Source organism: Corylus avellana, chromosome ca2 (assembly GCF_901000735.1).
Source record: "Corylus avellana chromosome ca2, CavTom2PMs-1.0".
In the NCBI taxonomy this organism is placed as follows: Eukaryota; Viridiplantae; Streptophyta; class Magnoliopsida; order Fagales; family Betulaceae; genus Corylus; species Corylus avellana.
The window spans coordinates 5,168,487-5,188,692 of NC_081542.1; the positions used below are offsets into that span (position 1 = coordinate 5,168,487).

At 36.0% G+C, this 20,206-nt stretch overlaps 2 protein-coding genes across 2 annotated transcripts; both read left to right on the top strand.

The window, feature by feature from the left end:
• The first annotated feature begins 9,778 nt into the window (after positions 1 to 9,778).
• Positions 9,779 to 13,973, top strand: LOC132168814 (formin-like protein 11). The gene is made up of 4 exons (XM_059579872.1): positions 9,779 to 11,802; positions 12,213 to 12,406; positions 12,794 to 13,029; positions 13,107 to 13,973. Exons 1-4 carry the CDS (start codon positions 10,199 to 10,201, stop codon positions 13,833 to 13,835), a joined length of 2,763 nt encoding a protein of 920 aa, XP_059435855.1. The 5' UTR covers positions 9,779 to 10,198; the 3' UTR covers positions 13,836 to 13,973.
• A 1,482-nt stretch (positions 13,974 to 15,455) lies between these two features.
• LOC132168815 (luminal-binding protein 5-like) lies at positions 15,456 to 19,430 on the top strand. The gene is made up of 7 exons (XM_059579873.1): positions 15,456 to 15,603; positions 16,176 to 16,440; positions 16,559 to 16,770; positions 17,156 to 17,878; positions 18,363 to 18,517; positions 18,611 to 18,693; positions 18,788 to 19,430. Exons 1-7 carry the CDS (start codon positions 15,555 to 15,557, stop codon positions 19,269 to 19,271), a joined length of 1,971 nt encoding a protein of 656 aa, XP_059435856.1. The 5' UTR covers positions 15,456 to 15,554; the 3' UTR covers positions 19,272 to 19,430.
• Positions 19,431 to 20,206: the final 776 nt, after the last annotated feature.

Genomic DNA, 20,206 nt, shown 5'->3' on the forward strand with positions numbered 1-20,206 from the left:
AAATTAATTTGGTGACAAAATGGTTTTATTGATTTAGGTTGTGAGACAAATTGTGTGAGTGACTTGGTAACAAATTGTCTTATGGAGGTCGGTGGTGAAATGATTCTTGAACTGAATTAATGATATAATAGTTTATATGAGTTTTTGGTAATGGCTAAGGTTTGGTTGATGACAATAATGATACTATGATTGATGTTGTAATATATGGATTGATGAATAAGGATTACGTAGTGGCATGAAGTGAATGCCTAAGTACTGCAGGGATAAATGCAAATGAGGTATACCCTAGAATCTATAAGATATTTTGATATATAAATTTGTGGTTTAAGGATTTTGATATTTTTTGGATGATTGTGATGACTCTAAGGTACGATTCATGAAATCCTTGAGGTGATTCTTAGAATTTAAGGTGTTAGGTTTTCTATAATTGAGGTAAATTATATTGAAGTGATGCTTAAAGTTTTGAGGATGAATTAGTGCTCCTAGGTTGTGGATAATATTTAAATTTTGAGGCATTAGTGGATATGAAATTATGAGAAATTTTATTTACATGCCAAAGCTTTTGATATAATTTTCTTTTACTAAGTAAAGATAATGGATTATTATTCTTGAGGTAAATTGAAGCATAGAGGCAAGAGTTGAAAGACAATATAATACAGTGATATAATATAGTGACATGATCTAAATTTTCTCTTATAAGATATATGTTCAATGATATTAAGGTATTTTAGAGGTTGATAACATGTGATGGTGCATACTTAGATGTTTTATTGAGTGATTAACTTTTTAAACAGATTGTTTGTTTAAAGGAAGTTATTACAATAACAGAATGATTTCATAATGAATATTGAATGAGCACTGAATGATTACGAAAAGAAATGTTTGGAGAACAAGCTCCTTATAATATTACATACCAGTGTCCATAAAAAAAAAAAAAAAAAAAAAAAAAAGAAGGGAATTTGTTGCATAAAGAGACACGTGATAATGAGATGAGCAGATGATTCCTCAGAGCTGCTCCAGGAAAATTATTTCTGCATAGAGAAAACCTAGTATGAGCAGAATCGTATATATTTATATTAATTGAATTATCAAAGAGAATATTTATTTCTAATGAGGTACCTGACTAGAGCGTGTGCGGAGAGACTTGCAACACCCCTGAACATCGACCCGGAGTTTTTCGTGCTGTCGCTGGAGACGTTCGGTATTCTTCTCCATTTCTAGCATCTTTGGTCCCAAGTATTCTGCGTAAGATAACACCATCTTTTTCAGCTGAGTATTCTCCTGCTTCAAATCCACGTGTCTTCGTTTGTAGTATTTGAGTAGTCGCTGTATGACCCCAATTTGTTTTCTTAAGACTTTCAGCTCATCAGCTCTGGCATGCAAACGTCGTGCCAAGTCAGAAACTAAAGCAGCATCTTGAATACTGAACGCCAGTGAATCGTTAATAGCCTCAATATCCGATCTATCAGCTAACAATGTCTGATCCCGTGGAATTACGAAACCTTTGGCCACCGCTATAGCAGTAGAATCGTGGAGCATGACAGAATCGTGAATAGTGATAGGACGATTGTCAAAGACAAAAGTTGGCTGCCATACGTTAGGATATGTAGCAGGTTCATTAGGGTGTGCAATAGGTACGACGGGATGAATAGCAGGCACTTCAGAGGGAACAGCAAGCACATCTGGTTGCACATTAGGAATAACACTGGGTTGTGCTGCAGGAGCAGCATTCAAATCGATGTTGTTAACGGATGACAATGATGCTGCCATATTTAGGAGAGTAAGGAAGATAGTTGAGAATACGAAGAAATTGGGAGAGATGAAGTACTGAGAAGAGACTAAGCGTTAGGAACTAAAGGAATTTTTGTGAAGATTCTGGAAGCAGCAGACGAGTAGCCTTAAGGAATTTTTTTTCACTTCAAGCGAAATGAACAGTAAACAACAAAGCGTTAGGCGACCTCGGGCCGCGAGGGAAATTTTGTCAAAAGATCCCGTGAAAGTAGGATCTTGTCTCCTGTCATAATTCGACTGAGCTCATTTTTCAAACCCACTGTTCAATCAACGACTTCGGATACCATGCGTGGGCAACTGAATGAAATGTCATGCCAACGAGCACCACGCGCTCGTTCGTTATCCAGAAACCCTTCATATAAATTCACACCTCTTTCTCCATTGCAAACGCATGCCTTCTGATCATACCCCTTCACCTGAGATCTTCTGCTAATAGCCTTCCATACAATGAAAGCTCGACTGTTCTCCTAGTTGAGCGTATCCTCAAGAAAAAAAATGCAGCATCACAACATGATTCACAAACCCAACACCTTATACTCTCAGTGGTAAACCATTGAAGCAAGATTATCGTTGATCATGTCCTGATGAAGCAAGATTATCCTTGATCATGCCTCTCAGGATAAGCATCTCTCTTTTCTTCAAGTCTTCATACATGACAGAAGAGAGAGAGCTTCCGATGTGGGTATTTTGATAGTCTCAGAAGGAGTCACATGCACATCAGGTCCTGAAAATGCTTATCAAATCTTCTTTTCTGGAAAACAACAGGACTATCAGTCTCTCTTTTTCTCTTCTTGACCTTGCAAGACCCAAGAGAGAGAGATTTTAGCATGTGTACTTTGGAACTTCCAGCTTGAAAACTTACCCATATCTTGCTTTGCTTGCTGATCAATTTAATTTCTAGAGCGTAGCAAGGCACCACATGTATTAGTCAAGAATGGATGAGAATCTTGCATTTCAAATTGAGTTGGACTAATAATTTCAAGTTTCTTTTGCTGAGTTACGAGTTATCAAGTAAAGATGTAGTACAGAGAGATTTTGCTGATATTGTAACATCGACGCAAGATTTGGGATGAGAAAATAGAAACGGTTGTGTATTTAGAATGAATCGAATTATGATGTCACTTCTAAGGTATATTCGTGTAATGACGTTTTTGGGAGATATAAACTATAGAATGTTGGTGCTATTTACTTTTACAGGTATATGATGGTGAGAAGTTAATAATTATTAGAGCATCATATTAAATTTCGTATGCATGATTTGGAATACTGAGATACTAAAGAGAATATAGGCAGGAATGATTTTTACACCTTTCTGGTAAGATTGATTAAATTAGATCGAGAAAATTATTGCAGGCTTGAAATGAGGACTATGATGTTTGGAGGTATAAACTATTGATCACATGATTTATTAATTTGATGTTTAAACCTTGATTGTAGACTGTTGATGAATAATTCGATTGTTGTTATTGAGGTTGGAAAGAAACAATGGAAAAGATTTTGAGGTATGATTTTAGTGTGAACTGATGAATGATTGCAGAAATCGTGACTTTAGACTGTGAATAAGATTTACTCCTAGTAGAAGGAGATAAAATTTCAATATGATAAAAGAGAGTAGGCTTTGATGAAGGATTGAAAGGATTATTTAAATCTGAATCCCTCAACTTGAAGATTGGACGATAATATTATAGGTTTTAATTTCGAGGATGAAATTCTAATAAGGAGGGAAGATTGTAGTGTCCCAGAATTTTCAAAGCTATTTAAATAGATTATTTTGATAATGATGTTATTTTAATATCCATTGTAGTTAAGGATTTTAATTCTTGGGAAATTTATGAGAGTGGTAATTAGAGAATGGTAATTGGTGAAATAATAGGATAGTAAATATGTAGCACCTCAGATTTTGAAAGTCTTATTTTAGAGATATTAATTTGATGCTATGATTATATTAATTTTCATATTAGGCAATGATATTAATTCTTGAGAAATTTATGATATTGTATGAATGGTAATTGGAAATTGGTAGGTAGAATAGTATAGGGTAGGTAGAATAGTAAATGGTAGGTATAATAGTAATTGGTAGGTAGAATAGTAAGTGGTAGGTGGAATAGTAGGTGGTAGGTGAAATAGTAAGTGGTAGGTAGAATAGTAAGTGGTAGGTGGAATAGTAGGTGGTAGGTGAAATAGTAAGTGGTAGGTAGAATAGTAAGTGGTAGGTGGAATAGTAGGTGGTAGGTGAAATAGTAAAATGAGGGTATAATTGTAAATTTAAGGTAGAATAGTGTTTGATTTTCTCCTATAAATAGAGCTCTTCTCCTTCACAATTTTCACAACTCATCTCCTCTCCCATCTCTTGCATATATTCTTCCTTCTTCCGCTTTTTACTCGGTCTTTCTTCTTTCTAAGAGTATTTACTCAGAACAGAGAGAGAAAGGGGGAGACCAAGCGCTACAAGAAAGAAAGAACACAAGAGATAGCGGACTTTAGAAATTAGTTTCAAAAGATATACTAGTGGTGTTAGTCATATTGGAGCAACTAGATTCCTTCATACCACTTTTAGCTTCAGTCTAGAGGTAAGTAAATTCACTACCCTTCTAAAGTTACTTCATGTCATGCTATTTATTCATTCTTTAGTAAATTGTAAATGATTATTTTATTTACGTATTATGAAGTTATGTTGCATGCATGAAGGATTTCTAAATGAATTATCTAGAAAGTTTCTATTTCTTTAAATGCTTTTTAAGCACAACAAGTTTATATTTGGAAAAGTTTCCATTTTAAGAAAAGAAAGTTGAGAAATGATGATGATTATAAGAAAGAAAAAAAAGATGATAAACCCTCCTACATGTTGCCCTAAGATGCATCAAAAGAAGTACAAAGAAAAGTACAAGAGATGAGATAAATGTTTATAAAATGAGGGCACATGTATGGAGGAGAGTATTTTTGGCCCCAAGATAAGATAAGATGAGAGTTCGGTACCGATACTCGGATGGAGGCGAAACCACTGAAGGAGGCTATGCCAGAAGGTGGTATTCCATCAACAGACCGTTGAGTGCACCAAGAAAAAGAGTTAATTGACGGTCGGGCATGGCTGAGGCCACAGTTCAGTGCCATGGTCACAAGGACCCGCAACCCTCGTGCACAGGGGTAATAGTGTACATGGGCCTTATTATGAGAAAATGATACTATATTTTCAACGAAGATATGCTAAGATGATTTACAAAGATTATTTATAATGATGCATTATGATGATGATTTATAAAGATGATTTACAACGATGATCTATTACTAGATGTAATAGTATGTATATGTTACGGGAGATGCAACCGTACATACAGATATTATTATGGCTAGAATTATATTTATTTGCGAAAATGATTTTCAAAACTGAGAACAAGGAGTAAAACTATTTATGGTTGTGGATTTTACTTGCTGGGCCCCCTTTGGGCTCATTCAGTTTTATTTCTTGTTTTCAGGTAGAAATGATGCTGGAATAGGAGGCCGGAATGGGGATGGGAATAATTATTAATTTTCAAAATCTTTTCATATCAGTGATTGTAATAATATGATATTCCGCAACTAAAGTTTAATGTTTTCTAATTTCACTTGTAATAAAATCTCTTGAATAATGTTTTATGCATTTATTGTATCTTTTAAAATCAAGAACTCTGATAAACCTTATAGATCTTTGCAAGAATTTTTGTTATAAAAGAAGAAAAGTGGCAAACTCAGCCTTAACGGGCTGGGGATGTTACATGTATTATAGTTGAGACAATTTTGTTAAAGGTCTCAAGATTGTCAATTTTATAGTCAGACCCATAAAAATCTTTTGCGATAATTCTACTGTAGTTCTATTTTTTAAGAATAATCAGAGTAAAAGCAGAAGTAACTATATCGATATAAAGTATCACTATGAAAGAGAACATTAAGTGACATGAAGTGTCTATTGAGCATATAAGTATTGAATTAATGATTGCAGATCCTATGATTGAAAGTTTACCGGTAAATAAAGTATAAAGTCATGTAGAATATATGAGACTCATTAATTCATTTATGCTTAGTTTCTCTTTAGTTGGTCTTTGGACATAAAGTTATTATTTTTTGTGCACATATATTATTCTTATCCGCGGGAATAAAATAAAGTTAGACCCGAATGGCTTATATGAAGTTCATTCATAAAGTACTCATTTAGGAAGTTATTACACATTATGATACATAGAAGGGACGACTTATTATATAAAGGTTTTACCGCCATGATTCATGTGTAGTATTCCTTGTGTGAGTTTGAAGATTTCATGAATGGTTGAAATAAATAAAGTAATGGTCATATTATACAATTGAGCGACGAGCACCATAAGAAATTTATATGTCATAAGGGTCAAGTGGGAGAATGTAAGAAATTCATTTAAGGTATGGCCCGTATGTCACATATATTTACTGTAATTATAAAATAGGTGTTCAATGATTTATTCCAAATAAAGATTATTTTGTGGAATCAAATATTTGAATTGATTATTGATTTGATTCTTATTCCTTCATGGAAGGAATAAATAAGGCAGCAATTCTAATTGAGAGTCCTGACCTACCTATAAATAAAGTATGTGTATTTCATCTATTGGCACTGGTAGGCATAGGTTAGAAGACTCTCCGATTGCTGCAAAAATGTTTTATTTCACTTCATTTGAGCAAAGCAATGGCCGGAAGTACTTATATAATTAATTATTTCGCTACTAATTTATATTGTTAATTAGCATTTAATTATATATTGCTAACATAAGAATCTCATTTCTTTTCATTCTTTTCCCCTTTTCTCATTTTTCCTTCTTTTTCCCTTTCTTTTCTTCATCCGCCGAAAGCAGCCACCCCCTTTCTCATTTTTTATACTTCCTCAACCACAAAGGCTCAAGCAGATGGCTCTCCACATGGGTTCAATCCGCTGGGTTTCCTCTCTTTATTATTCCCGTTTACCTCCCTTATCTTCTCAAAATGCACAGATAGACGACACTTCACTCACTTCACTCAGAAAATCTTTATCTTATCCATCTTAATAGGCCTCATGTTAGGCCTAAACAACCTCCTTTGGGGTCACCAGGCCACTCCCAAAAATCAAATATTTTTTTATTTTAATTTTCTTTTTGGCCTTTTGGAGGTGGCCGGACCACCCTCTTAGCCATGGGGTGGTTCGTCTACCCCATACCGGCCAAGCCACCCTCTTGGCCAAAATGGGGTGCAAGGGATGGCGGGAGCCACCCTCTTTGATTTTTCTTTTCCTTTTTCATTTTAATTTTTTAATAGTTTTAGTTTTTTAATATTTATATTTTTTTAATTATTGAATTTTTAATATTTAATGAATTTTATATTATTTCTTAAAAAAAAAAAAAAAATTATCTGTTTATTGGCTAAAGTGGGCTGTTATGAACTACCACACTACGCGGTAGTTTTGAAATACCGAATGCAGGGTCGGCCCAACTGCTAGGCAAGTTAGGCCGGCGCCTAAGGCGCCCGAAATTTAAGGCTCCAAAAAAAATTTTAATAAGGCCCAATTTTTTTTTTTTTTTAATAATGCCCAAATGATTTTTTTAATAAAGCCCAAAAAAATTTTAACCCAGAAAAAACAAATATGTTATATGAACAAGAAAAAAACAACAAAAATCAACAAAAACAACAAATATGTTCTTTTTTTTTAAAAAAAAAAATCATTATTTTTAACAAGAATTGAAAATAATAATTTAAAGTCGGATCAATACTTTCACATCAACCCAACTAAATAAAAGTGAGATTTTTGGGAAAAAAAAAAAAATGCTTGATGCTAATAAATGAACACTCATTGTTGGTGATTGCGAGTACGGAATATAAGGACAATTGAATACCTAAAGATTCTCTATACATCTACAAAGGACATGTAACATGATACAAAATTCTGTTCCGTAAGGTCACCATAACTATTGTAGAGGTTTCCAACTTTAATTAACAGCAAAAAATAAAAATAAATTGATTTTGTTCTGATATGCCATGTGGAACAGTGAAACCGACAGTACACATGACCACGTAGTACTGTCTTGTTTGGCTTGAGAGAAAGAGGCATTCTTTGGACAATAATTCAAGAATGTGAAGTAAATTAAAGATGAAGTGAAACCAGTCATGTTTGTAATGGGAGACGATTCTATGGAATGTGGTTTTACTGGCAGATATTGACTGATCCAATGTCATTTTCTAAGAACAGAGACACTCTAGGACACCAAAAAACAGAGTAAATAACACTCATGGATTAAGGATCCATACTATTTGTCTCAACTCTAAGAAATAACCTACTGGATAAAAATGTAGTGAAACTAGCCGACAGAAGTAATCTGGAATGAACCTATAATGGAGCTAATTTTGAATTCATCTAGAGTGTTTTGAGTGTAATCTTTAACCACTATGGGTATATAAGTTATCGGGCACATTCTCCTTGCAAGCCTATTTTTAATGGTGAATTTTATTTGAGGCTTGTATCATTTGGTATTAGAGTCAATTATCATGTCGACTATGAGATTAGAAGCAGATCGTTGAGTATGAAATTGAATGGGTCGTGACTTTGTGCTCGAGTCAGGAAGAGGGTGACCTATAGTCTAGATTAAAATGTCATAATATTATGTGCATGCATAGTGTTAAGTCAATAAATGCTGATAGATGAGTGGAGCTGCCAAAGGAATTGACCGGTTTTATTGTTGAGGAATGATTTCACATTGCCTGTGGAGAAGATCTTGGGCATGTTTATAAGGAATTAACAACCCTTTCTTATGGAACCAGTTTCATGAGATGAGTTATGCCCACGCCAAAAGCACGTTTCTTTGCTTTCTTTCATGGTATCAGAGCCTACTATAGGACGAATGGGGCCTACACTATTTACCCTGTGATAAAGATCAGGAAAAATACTGGCATGCATGTGAGAAAGGGTGTTGTGGAATAATCTCACATTGCCTTGGACATGTTTATAAGGAGACAACCCTCTCCTATTGAACCGATTTTATAAAATGAGTTAGGCTTACGAATTTCTTCATGGTATCAGAGTCTACCACAGAACGAATAGGGCCCACACTACTTACCCCGTGACAAGAATTAGGAAAAATACTGGCCTATAAGTGAGGGAGGGTGTTGAAGAATGATCCCACATTGCCCGTGGAGAAGATTTTGGGCATGTTTATAAGAAATGGACAACCCTCTCTTATGGGACCGATTTTATGAAGTGAGTTAGGCCCACGAATTTTTTTATTTATTAGGCGGAGTGGTTTTTTCTGTCTAAATTAGTCTCCAAAAAGGAACAAGCCTGAAAATAAGATTGAGCCATCTCTCTCTTTTGTTTGGAAGATATTTCAGTAATGAGCCTCTCACCTAGATGATGAGTTGAGGTAGTGTGATTCTTATTATGATCCTCAATGGTCCAACAACTGGGTCCAGTTTCTGGTGCAGAAAACCAGCATCCAATGCGGTCCCTCCCCCCTTATATGGCGTCATTTTCAATTCCAGGTTACTGCTAAGCCAAGCCAATTGCCCTCGAATACCGGCATCCAGTGTATCTGTCGGTTTGAATCTCTCTCTCTCTCTGTAGTTAGGTGAGGGACACACATGGGCTAATGCCTTATAAAGGTTATATAGGAAATCAACTTTAAGCCCACCCAACCATGGATACCATGTTGTGAAACAGAAAACAATATCAAAGAAGAGCTTCCATTAAAAGTGTGGGAAAGAGACTGTGATATGATGCATTTTAGCTTCTCTATGGAAGATCACATGAGAAAGTGATGGAGCATTTGACCCTCCATCTCTCCTTTTAATAATGTGGGTTAGGAGAAAACTTAGATTATGATCACCTATCAATAATAGTTAGGCGAAAGTCCAACCAAAAAGGGACCCACCTACACACTTTTGGATTGTTTTGATTTGATGACTTTTAGCTGCTAAAAGTTTTGTTCAACTGCAAAATCCATGACCCAGTTTTAGTCTGCTTTTGAACTCTTAAATGTAATCATTAAAGCTGAAGAAGATGATAAGTACACTAGCGAAGACTGATGAAGATCAGAAAATAAGACAAAAAGATGGAGTCAAATTAAGAGAGAGAAAGGTTTCCAGAAGAAAGGTATGATGCATAGTACTAACAGTGTTTTGCAGAAGAATTTATGGTGGTAAGAGAAGATAAGGGTGCATGAATAGGGAAGTAAAGAAGGCCCAGTACAACTACAATTGCCAGGCTCAGGGGTTTCTTGGAGTAGCATTAAAGGCTTTCTGGCTAGATCTTCATTGCACATTACCAACACCAACTCAAAAATAAATTCTTCCAAGATAAAAAGAATGAAGCAAAAAGGAGTGGCAGATTTATAAGCAGAGAAAGTTACATTGATGCTTTCATGATTTTGGTTGGAAAAGAAACATGGGGTTTTGTTCCGAGATTCTCCACATGATCATCATCATTTTCATTCTCATATCATTGATTGCTGGCAAGGTGTTGAATGCTGCAGAAGACTTCAATGTTCATGGAGATGGGATTGGATACTACATTCAGAAAGTTTCAGGAGAGGATGAGAGTCAAGAAAAGGGAGCTTTGATTGTGGAAAAGTTCAGAGCTTTGCTGGGACTGAAAAACTTCCACATAAGAAACCCATCACATAGAAGTCATGAAAATATGGCACCATCACCCTCTCCATATCCCACCATTGAAGCTGAAGCTGAAGCTCCATCTCCATCTCCATCTCCAGTGCTGCATATCCATGCAAATCCCCATCATCCATCACACCGGTCGAGTTCAAATATCCCACAACACGACAAGGCTCAAAAAGAGAACAGAGGAAAAGACCGAGTCAGAACGATTCTTGTTGCAGTCATCTTGTCTGCAGGAGCTGTCTTCTTGGTTTGTGGTCTTGGATTCATCTGGCTCTGCAAGAAACGCAGAAAACTGAGAAAGAAACCCACAAGAATTCTATCTGTCTACAGCAAAAAAGGAGGAACCAGAGGTAAACTAAAGAATGTGAGTACCCAGGATTCAGCAAGCAAGGTGAGCAGAAATCCTGGCCTTGATCTATTTTATCTTAATTCATTAGGAAAGGATTTAGAGCAGCAGACTTGTCTTAAGCAAATTACTGAACCTGTAAACACATCATCATATGATAGCACCCCTAAATGTACAATGCATGAGATGGAAGAACCAATTCAAGAACATGTAAAGATAGATTCTGAAAATGCTAGTAGCTCTTCTACAAGGGAAATTACATCTGTTCATGAGGATGCAGAGTCACTCATATATGAATCAGATGGTGGGAATTCTTCATCTGAGGGAAAAATTATTCCCATTGAATGTCATTCGTCCGATGATGAATCTTTCCATTCTTTTGGTGAATCACTTTCATGGAGAAACGCCCGGCTTTCCAATGCTTCAGCTGGTAGTCTAAGTGAGAAATCAGATATTTTAAGTACTCCACTGGAGTCACAGATCAAATCTTCTCTGCCCAAATCTTTAGATATTGAAATGCCTCCACAATCTCCAAGCTATCCAAAACCAGAAAAACAAACAGTTGAATGTTCTTCAGACAGTCAAAATAGTTTGAAGCACCCATCACCACCACCACCACCTCCGCTGCCTCCACCGCCCCGTGTGACGTGTTTTCCTTCTTCTTCTTCAACTAGAATTACATCTAAAGCTTCATGTTCTTTCACATTGCCAAATTTATCATCTCCAGGAAATTCATTTTCTTCATCAGGAACAAATAGAACTCCACAAAGAGACACACCTTCTTCACCTGGAAACCCTCCTAAACCATCACAATCACAAGCTCCATCTCATATTCCTCCACCACCATGTCCACCTCCATTTTTCTCTGCCAAAGGCCCACCTCCTCCACCATCTCAACTGCCTCGATTTACACCAATGGGGAAAGATGGAACTCCATTAGCAAAATTGAAGCCACTCCATTGGGACAAGGTTAGAGCTGCCCCCGATCGATCAATGGTTTGGGATAAGCTGCGATCAAGTTCATTTGAGTAAGTTTCTTTACACTATAATTAATGTTATTTAGTAGACTATTATACGATTCTCATACAATTAGAATGACGTGAAAGTGAAAATCAATTTTTTGATCATCAAAGCTCTTGGATTACCTGGTAACTGGTTCTGGCGGGTGGGGTCAATTACCCATAGGAGTTTGATTAACGGTGAGGATTGTTATATTGTATGCATTTGCGACGTGCAATTAATCTGAGTAAAGTTCTCCTACGTTATTAAAAAAAATAATAATAAAAAAATAATAAAAAAAAAAGGTTGTCAAATCATCCCAGTAATACGGGAGTCGTATAGTAGTCTACTAAATAGTATTTTTCTTATGTTATTGGTTACTTTTTTCTTCCTTTCTTTCTGCATACAATTGAACATATTATGATGAATCATGAAAAAGGTTGGACGAGGAAATGATTGAATCACTTTTTGGATACAATCTACAAACTTCAATGAAGAGTGCAGATGAAGCAAAGAGCAAGACTCCCTCTCCAAGCAAGCATGTGCTAGAGCCAAAGAGACTACAGAACATAACTATTCTCTCAAAAGCCTTGAATGTGACTGCTGAGCAAGTTTGTGACGCACTACTACAAGGTATAAGTCCTAAATTTCAAAGCATAAGCAATCGTAATTAAGTGAAGTTTTCCCTATAGTTTTATCCTTAAGATAAAGTACAGCAGAGTATTTGAAAACATATAGCTCCACATCTCTTATGGTGAGAGGAGTTGTATATTTATAAACGAGTAATGCATCGTTATACAACTGGGATGACGTGGTAATGAAAATAAGTCTTTCAATCAGCAAAAGCTTATAAAAAAAAAAAAAGTTACTGCCATATCATCTAAGTTGTATAAATATCATTTCTCTTTATAAACACTTCAGCTGATAAAAAAATATGTGAAAAGGTTATTTGCTATCAGCATATTTAAACTTCCTCTGGCTCTTTCATCTTTTTCAATATTATCAAATGGTGGGAAACAGGGAATGGGTTGAGTTTACAACAACTGGAGGCACTGGTGAAGATGGTTCCAACCAAGGAAGAGGAGGGAAAGCTCTCTGGCTATAAAGGAGATATAAACGAACTGGGGTCTGCAGAGAAGTTTGTCAAAGCAATTCTCAGGATACCATTTGCCTTTGTTAGAGTTGAAGCCATGCTTTACAGAGAAACTTTTGAAGATGAGGTGGTTCACCTGAGGAACTCTTTTTCAATGCTAGAGGTAACCATCAAACCATAACCACAATTACTTTTTCCAATATAATAATCACTCTCACCCTTATTTATGTTTGTTATCAGGAAGCCTGCAAGGAACTCAGATCAAGCAGACTTTTCTTAAAGCTACTTGAAGCTGTGCTGAAAACCGGCAACCGTATGAATGTTGGAACAATCAGAGGAGGTGCCAGAGCATTTAAGCTTGATGCCCTCCTTAAGCTTGCTGATGTGAAAGGAACAGATGGGAAAACAACCTTACTCCACTTTGTTGTTCAAGAAATAATCCGCTCAGAAGGAATTAGAGTTTCAGATAGCATTATGGGAAGGATCAGCAAGAAAAGCAAAACCAATTCTGTTGAAGAAAGGGAAGAAGATTACAGAAGAATGGGGCTTGATCTTGTTTCTGGCCTAAGTACTGAGCTCTACAATGTGAAAAAGACAGCTGCAATCGACTTAGATGTTCTTGGAAGCTCTGTCTCAAATCTATCAGATGGAATGGCTAAACTGAAACATCTAGTACATAGGGAGTTGTGGGTGGATGAAAGCAATGGGAACTTTGTCAACTCAATGAGATCATTCATTTCTTATGCAGAGGAAAAGATAAAAGAATTGCAGGGGGATGAAGATAGGATCCTCACACATGTCAAAGAAATTACTGAGTATTTTCATGGAGATGTGAGCAAAGATGAAGCCAACCCACTTCGAATTTTTGTGATTGTTAGAGATTTTCTTGGAATGTTAGACCATGTTTGCAAAGAGCTTAGAAGCTCAAAAGCCCCACGAAGCCTAAATCCTCTGGCACCATTCCGGTAGTTTAAATTGCTCGGTGTGTTTATGAGATACAACCCATCACCTATCAAATACTGACTTTATTTTTGTTTCTATGTAAAGCTTTGAAACATGTAGATTGGATTGTTTGTCTACTATGAAATTGTTAAACTACCACTAATTCCAAAAGTTAAGTCGATAGAAAATGGTTAACGTGTGGGCTCAAACTCCATCTTAATAAGGGATGCGAAACACATAGAATATTTAACTCCATAATGATGAAGACAAAGATGAGAGTAGAATTCAAGATCTTTGCTTTGATATCATATCAAACTATAACTCATCACAAAAACTTTACTGACAAGCAAAATTAATTTATTCATTTAATTTATATTCAATCACAAATGGTTGAGCTTGAAGGCTTTTTTTAGGGGTTAGTTGAGTGGATTGAATTGCTTTATTAGGATTTGAAACAAACAATGAATTTTTTTGTCAATCAAACGCAAATCTAAACTAGAAATTGGTATATTGGAACTTTAATTATAAATCCTTACAAACTAGCGTGACAATTCAAGTAACATTTACATGTCATCTACTAAACAATTAAATTTTTTTTTCAAATTTTTTTGTTTTTTCTGATATGACATAAGTTGTGTCTCTATCATTTCTCGCTTTTTTAAGGGGTTGGGCTGAGTGGATTGAACTGCTTTATTAGAATTTGAAACAAACAATGATTTTTTATTTTTTATTTTTTATTTTATTTTTTGTCAACAAAAGCAAATCCAAACTAGAAATTGATATACTAAAGCTTTAATTATAAATCACTTACAAACTAGCATGACAATTCAAGTAACACTTACCATGTCAGACACTAAACAACTAATTTTTTTTGTTTTTTCTCATATGACACAATGTAGCACCTTAAATGGACTACTACGTAAATTTGTAAGAAAGTGCAGTATTCCAAGCATTTTCTTTTGGTAAATCACCAATAGGAATTGATATGCAACGGGTTTGTGAAAAACAAAAAACTACTGAGACCATTTTAGGCTAAACAAAGAAATAAGACAAAGCTTGTTAATTGTCTAATTTTAATATCCCAATATCTCTATTTTACAAGGAGAAATACTACATACACTCTCTCTCAAATGCGTGCTCACCACTAATATAGCATTAAAAAATTAATATTAAATTTTAAATTAAATGATAATTTTTACTACTTTGTAAAAAAAAGTGCAATAAATGCAGACTCAAAAATGCATGCAGCAATGAGACCAAACTGATCACACATGTAAATTTTCTGTTGGGAACTCCTGAGCAATAAAACATAAACGACATCGTTCTTCTGTAGCACAAACCTAGAATTAGCAAATATCCCAAAATGCCCCAACCTGTCAAGCAAATATCGAAACTATCCTTCAACCCATAATCCCGCCTTTTTCCTCTTTACAGTTTCTTCACGCATCAAGAACTTTCGGGTCCCCCTACGTGTTAGCCTCCCATTGAACGCCATACGTGTACAGCAGTTGCGCGAACAACAAAGCGATTAAAACGCTGACGTGTCAAACTGCTATTTGCTAGAACACTCTAGCACCCCAAAACAGCCCATAGCTTATAAATACTCGTCGTAACTCCTGCTTCCCTCAATTAAAAATATTGACGAGATCAACTTCCGATCACCGCGAAAGCTTCAGCGAAACGTTCAGAGTCGGAGACGCCAACGAAACGTCATCTTCAAAAAGAGAGCTGCGCAAAACAACAACAATGAGGTTGAAGGACAAAGCGGTGTCGTTTTTGCTTCTCTTTGTTTTAGGTAAGAAAGGAAAAGACAAAGCTGTCACTCAGTCTCTGTTTATCTTCTTCTTCTTTTTTTTTTTTCTTTTCTTTTTGGTTTTTTTTTTTTTTTGTTTTTTTGTTTTTAGATTCACATGTGGAGCTCTGTAACTTTGTTTGGTTGGAGGGAAAGTGTGGGAAAGAATAAAAAAGTTAGAAGGTTTTTGAGTTTTTTTTGTATGATATTATGATTCTTGGGAAAACAACATAACGAAGATCTTATGGGTTTTTTCTTTATTTTATCTTTCGATTACTTGTTTAGAGTAATTTCTGGCAACCAAACAGGGGACGAGAAAGTTTTGGAGTAAGTTTTCGGTTTTGGAGATATGAGTGCTCTGAATTTGCAGAAAAAAAAAAATGATAGTATTCCTGGTTTTTGTTTTTAAGATTACTTCTTAGATCTCCTTGTTACTAGAAAATTCAATAAAAATAAATAATTCATTTAATTTTTATCTATTTTACTTTGCATTGAAATGACTTCCAAATGTTTCTTTGGAAGAATTAAGATTTGGGTTTTAGCTGAAACTCAACTGAATATTTGTGTTTTTAAAGAATTTTTGTTAGGGGTAGCAGTGGCAGCCGGTGAACCGAAGCTCGGGACCGTTATCGGTATCGATCTGGGAACCACCTACTCGTGTGTGGGGGTGTACAAGAACGGTCATGTGGAGATTATAGCCAATGATCAAGGGAACAGAATCACCCCTTCGTGGGTCGCATTCACTGATACCGAGCGTTTAATCGGAGAGGCCGCAAAGAATCAGGCGGCTCTCAACGCAGAACGTACTATTTTTGATGTTAAGCGGCTTATTGGGAGGAAGTAAGTGAATTTCTTTTCCTTTTAGGCTCCGTTTGTTTTGGTTTGAAGACGAAATGGAGAAAGGGTTTTATGTTTTGAAAGGTGAATTGAAATGGGTTTCGTCTGTTTTTGTTGGTAGGTTTGATGATCCGGAGGTTCAGAGGGATATAAAGTTTTTGCCTTATAAGATTGTGAACAGGGATGGGAAGCCTTATATACAAGTGAAAGTGAAAGGTGAGATGAAGGTGTTTAGCCCTGAGGAAATCAGTGCTATGATTTTGGGAAAGATGAGGGAGACGGCAGAGGCGTATTTGGGAAAGAAAATAAAAGATGCTGTTATCACTGTTCCAGGTATTATAAAAACTTCTTTTTATTTTAAAAAAGTTTGAATGTTCTGAATGTCATGAGAATTTTTGAATGAACAACTGAACAATGATAAGGATGGAAATCATGATGATTTGTTTATCCTAAATTAAGGAATGTGCATGAAGCTCTCTAATCTCATCTCTTTACCCTGTTACGAATTTCTATACTGTATACTAGGAAGAGAAGAGGTTGATGAATTGTCAGTTTCTTATGTATATGAATACATTACTTGCTTTGAAAAAAAAAAAAATACATTACTTGCAAAACCAGGGCAAGAAAGAGAGATTTTCCTTTGATATTTCTGAGAGTTGTGATTGTTATGTCTTTGCGTTTCATGACCTAAAGGGTTTCTATTTGTTGCTTGTTGTAGCTTATTTCAATGATGCGCAGAGGCAGGCCACTAAGGATGCAGGCATTATTGCCGGGCTGAATGTGGCTCGGATAATCAATGAGCCTACGGCCGCGGCTATTGCCTATGGTCTGGACAAGAAAGGAGGAGAGAAGAACATTTTGGTTTATGATCTTGGTGGTGGTACATTTGATGTTAGCATCTTGACCATTGATAATGGGGTGTTCGAGGTTCTTGCCACTAGTGGAGATACCCACTTGGGTGGGGAGGACTTTGATCACAGAGTGATGGATTACTTCATCAAGTTGATCAAAAAGAAGTACAACAAAGATATCAGCAAGGATAAAAAAGCACTTGGGAAGCTTCGCAGGGAATGTGAGAGAGCGAAGCGAGCGTTGAGTAGCCAGCACCAAGTGCGCGTGGAGATTGAGTCTCTTATCGATGGTATTGATTTCTCAGAGCCACTGACAAGAGCAAGGTTTGAGGAGTTGAATATGGACTTGTTTAAGAAGACAATGGGGCCAGTGAAGAAGGCTCTGGAAGATGCAGGCCTGAAGAAAACAGATGTTAGCGAGATTGTACTTGTTGGAGGAAGCACTCGAATTCCCAAGGTGCAACAGCTGTTGAAAGACTTCTTTGATGGCAAAGAGCCAAACAAGGGTGTTAATCCTGATGAAGCTGTTGCCTATGGGGCTGCAGTTCAAGGTGGGATTCTCAGTGGCGAAGGCGGGGATGAAACCAAAGGTAATGATTCAGTTTTAACATTAATTTGTTACTAAAATGTATGGAAAAACTTCATTTCGACCTCTGAATTACCATATCTTTTGACATGTCCGTTCAAACTTTAAAATTTCTTATTTGAACTTATGAATTTTCAATTTTTATCACTTTGGACCCTTTTATTAAAAATATAAAATTACCTTTCAATTTTCTTTTTATTAAAAAAAAAATGAAAAAAAAAAAAATTGAAAAAATAGGTTACAAGGTAACCCAACTGTGAATCATATTGTGATTTTTTTTAAAAAAATTAATTAATTTGAAATTAAAGATAAATTTAAAATTTTATAAAAAAAGTTAGAGGTATAAATGTTATTGTCAAACTTTTAAAGTTTAAAATATAATGGAAGGATTCAAGGTGATAACAATTAAAAGTTTAGAGGTCTAAAATGAAGTTTTTCCAAAATATTTAGATAATGCTTAATAAGATTTTCCCTTTTGTCGTCTGCAGACATACTTTTGCTTGATGTTGCTCCTTTGAGTCTGGGAATCGAAACCGTTGGAGGTGTGATGACGAAATTGATACCAAGAAACACAGTTATCCCAACTAAGAAGTCTCAGATCTTCACCACTTACCAAGACCAGCAAACCACAGTGTCCATCAAGGTACAACCTATGAATACACAAAAATCGACATGAGAAACCTCACTCTTGATAAATATTCTGCTGCTTACGCATGTTGTTGTTTAAAATTTTCAGGTCTTTGAAGGTGAAAGAAGCTTGACAAAGGATTGTCGTGAACTTGGAAGGTTTGATCTATCGGGCATTCCACCTGCTCCAAGGTAATCTAAAACAGAACTACATTAAACTTTACTGCATTGCAATGATTTTTTTATATCATGGGTTTCTTATCAAATGATGTGATTCTTATTGCAGGGGAGTGCCCCAGATTGAGGTAACCTTTGAGGTTGATGCCAATGGTATCTTACATGTGAGAGCCGAGGACAAGGCGGCGAAGAAGTCGGAATCCATCACCATCACGAACGATAAGGGGCGTCTGAGCCAGGAAGAAATTGAAAAGATGGTGAGGGAGGCTGAGGAGTTTGCAGAAGAGGATAAGAAGGTGAAGGAGAGAATAGATGCCAGAAACCAGTTGGAGACTTACATATACAACATGAGGAGCAGCATTACTGACAAGTTTGCAGATAAGATTGATGCGGAGGACAAGGAGAAGATTGAGAGTACACTGAAAGAGGCTCTGGAATGGTTGGATGATAACCAAAACGCAGAGAAGGAAGATTTTGGGGAGAAGTTGAAGGAGGTGGAAGCAGTGTGTAATCCTGTCATAAAGCAAGTTTATGAAAAGAGTGGTGGAGGTTCAGCTGAATCTGAAGATGAAGAACCAAATGATGAGTTGTAGAATGGTTGGAGGATATGAGAGGCTTCCCAATTGCGTTGTTTTTTTTTTCTACTATTTACTTTCAAAGCTCAATTTTACTAGTTAGGCGAAACGCTCATCACCTTGTTATATAGGAGAAATATAGTTATTAAGCTTTGTGGGTAATTGTATGATTTTTACTGTTCATGTGTGCAACTAGTTGAAATTACAGGCATGGAAGAAAAAAAAAAAAAAAAATCCATGAAATAACCTAAACGGCATAAAATGATTTCAGTTGAAATTTTTTTTGGCCATTTTTAGTTGTTTGTTTACTAACTTGCAAATGGCCGAGAAAACAGTTCATGGGTCATGGCCAAACAGGCTCTAAATATTTTTTATATGGTTCCATATACTCCCTCTATTTGTCAAGGGCTTTTCTTCAAAACTCCATTATCACCCATTATGTAGACAAATTGGTCATCCAGCATTAATGGCAATCTCTGCAACTCTCTGTCTCATCATCTCCATCACGGCAGCTCTTCGCCGTAGCCTCCTTAAGTATTGTTTTAGATCTCTGAACAAATTAAAATAATATATTTATATTTATATATTATCACCTCAAACATAAAGGGGAAAAAAGGAAAAAAACTTTGACAACTAGTTTATCAATAAACCTGCAACGTGGTACGTGGCATTCAGATTCTTTGCAAGCATGAGCATGAAATTGAAGAAGAGACCACATTTTCCTACAGATAACACAACCTCCAGATGCACGCATTTTGCATTTCATTCCATGGCGAAAAAGGCCCTTCATCTTGCGACAATCTGGGTGCTGGCAAAGTGCAGAACGACATTGTGATGCGTGCACCAGAAGATCAAGCATCTTCCTAAGCTGCAATGTGAAATAAGCAACAACATCAGACCCAGGCTACAAAAGATGCAAGCATCTCCAAAGCCTAGATAGTTATGAATGTCTT

Bases quoted from the DNA above. Each gene is read 5' to 3' on its own strand.
- LOC132168814 (XM_059579872.1), top strand. From the start codon at position 10,199: ATGGGGTTTTGTTCCGAGATTCTCCACATGATCATCATCATTTTCATT. The intron at 11,803-12,212 runs GTAAGTTTCTTT...ATCATGAAAAAG, and splicing joins CTGCGATCAAGTTCATTTGA to GTTGGACGAGGAAATGATTG. The intron at 13,030-13,106 runs GTAACCATCAAA...GTTTGTTATCAG, and splicing joins ACTCTTTTTCAATGCTAGAG to GAAGCCTGCAAGGAACTCAG.
- LOC132168815 (XM_059579873.1), top strand. From the start codon at position 15,555: ATGAGGTTGAAGGACAAAGCGGTGTCGTTTTTGCTTCTCTTTGTTTTA. The intron at 16,771-17,155 runs GTATTATAAAAA...TGCTTGTTGTAG, and splicing joins TGCTGTTATCACTGTTCCAG to CTTATTTCAATGATGCGCAG. The intron at 18,694-18,787 runs GTAATCTAAAAC...TTCTTATTGCAG, and splicing joins GGCATTCCACCTGCTCCAAG to GGGAGTGCCCCAGATTGAGG.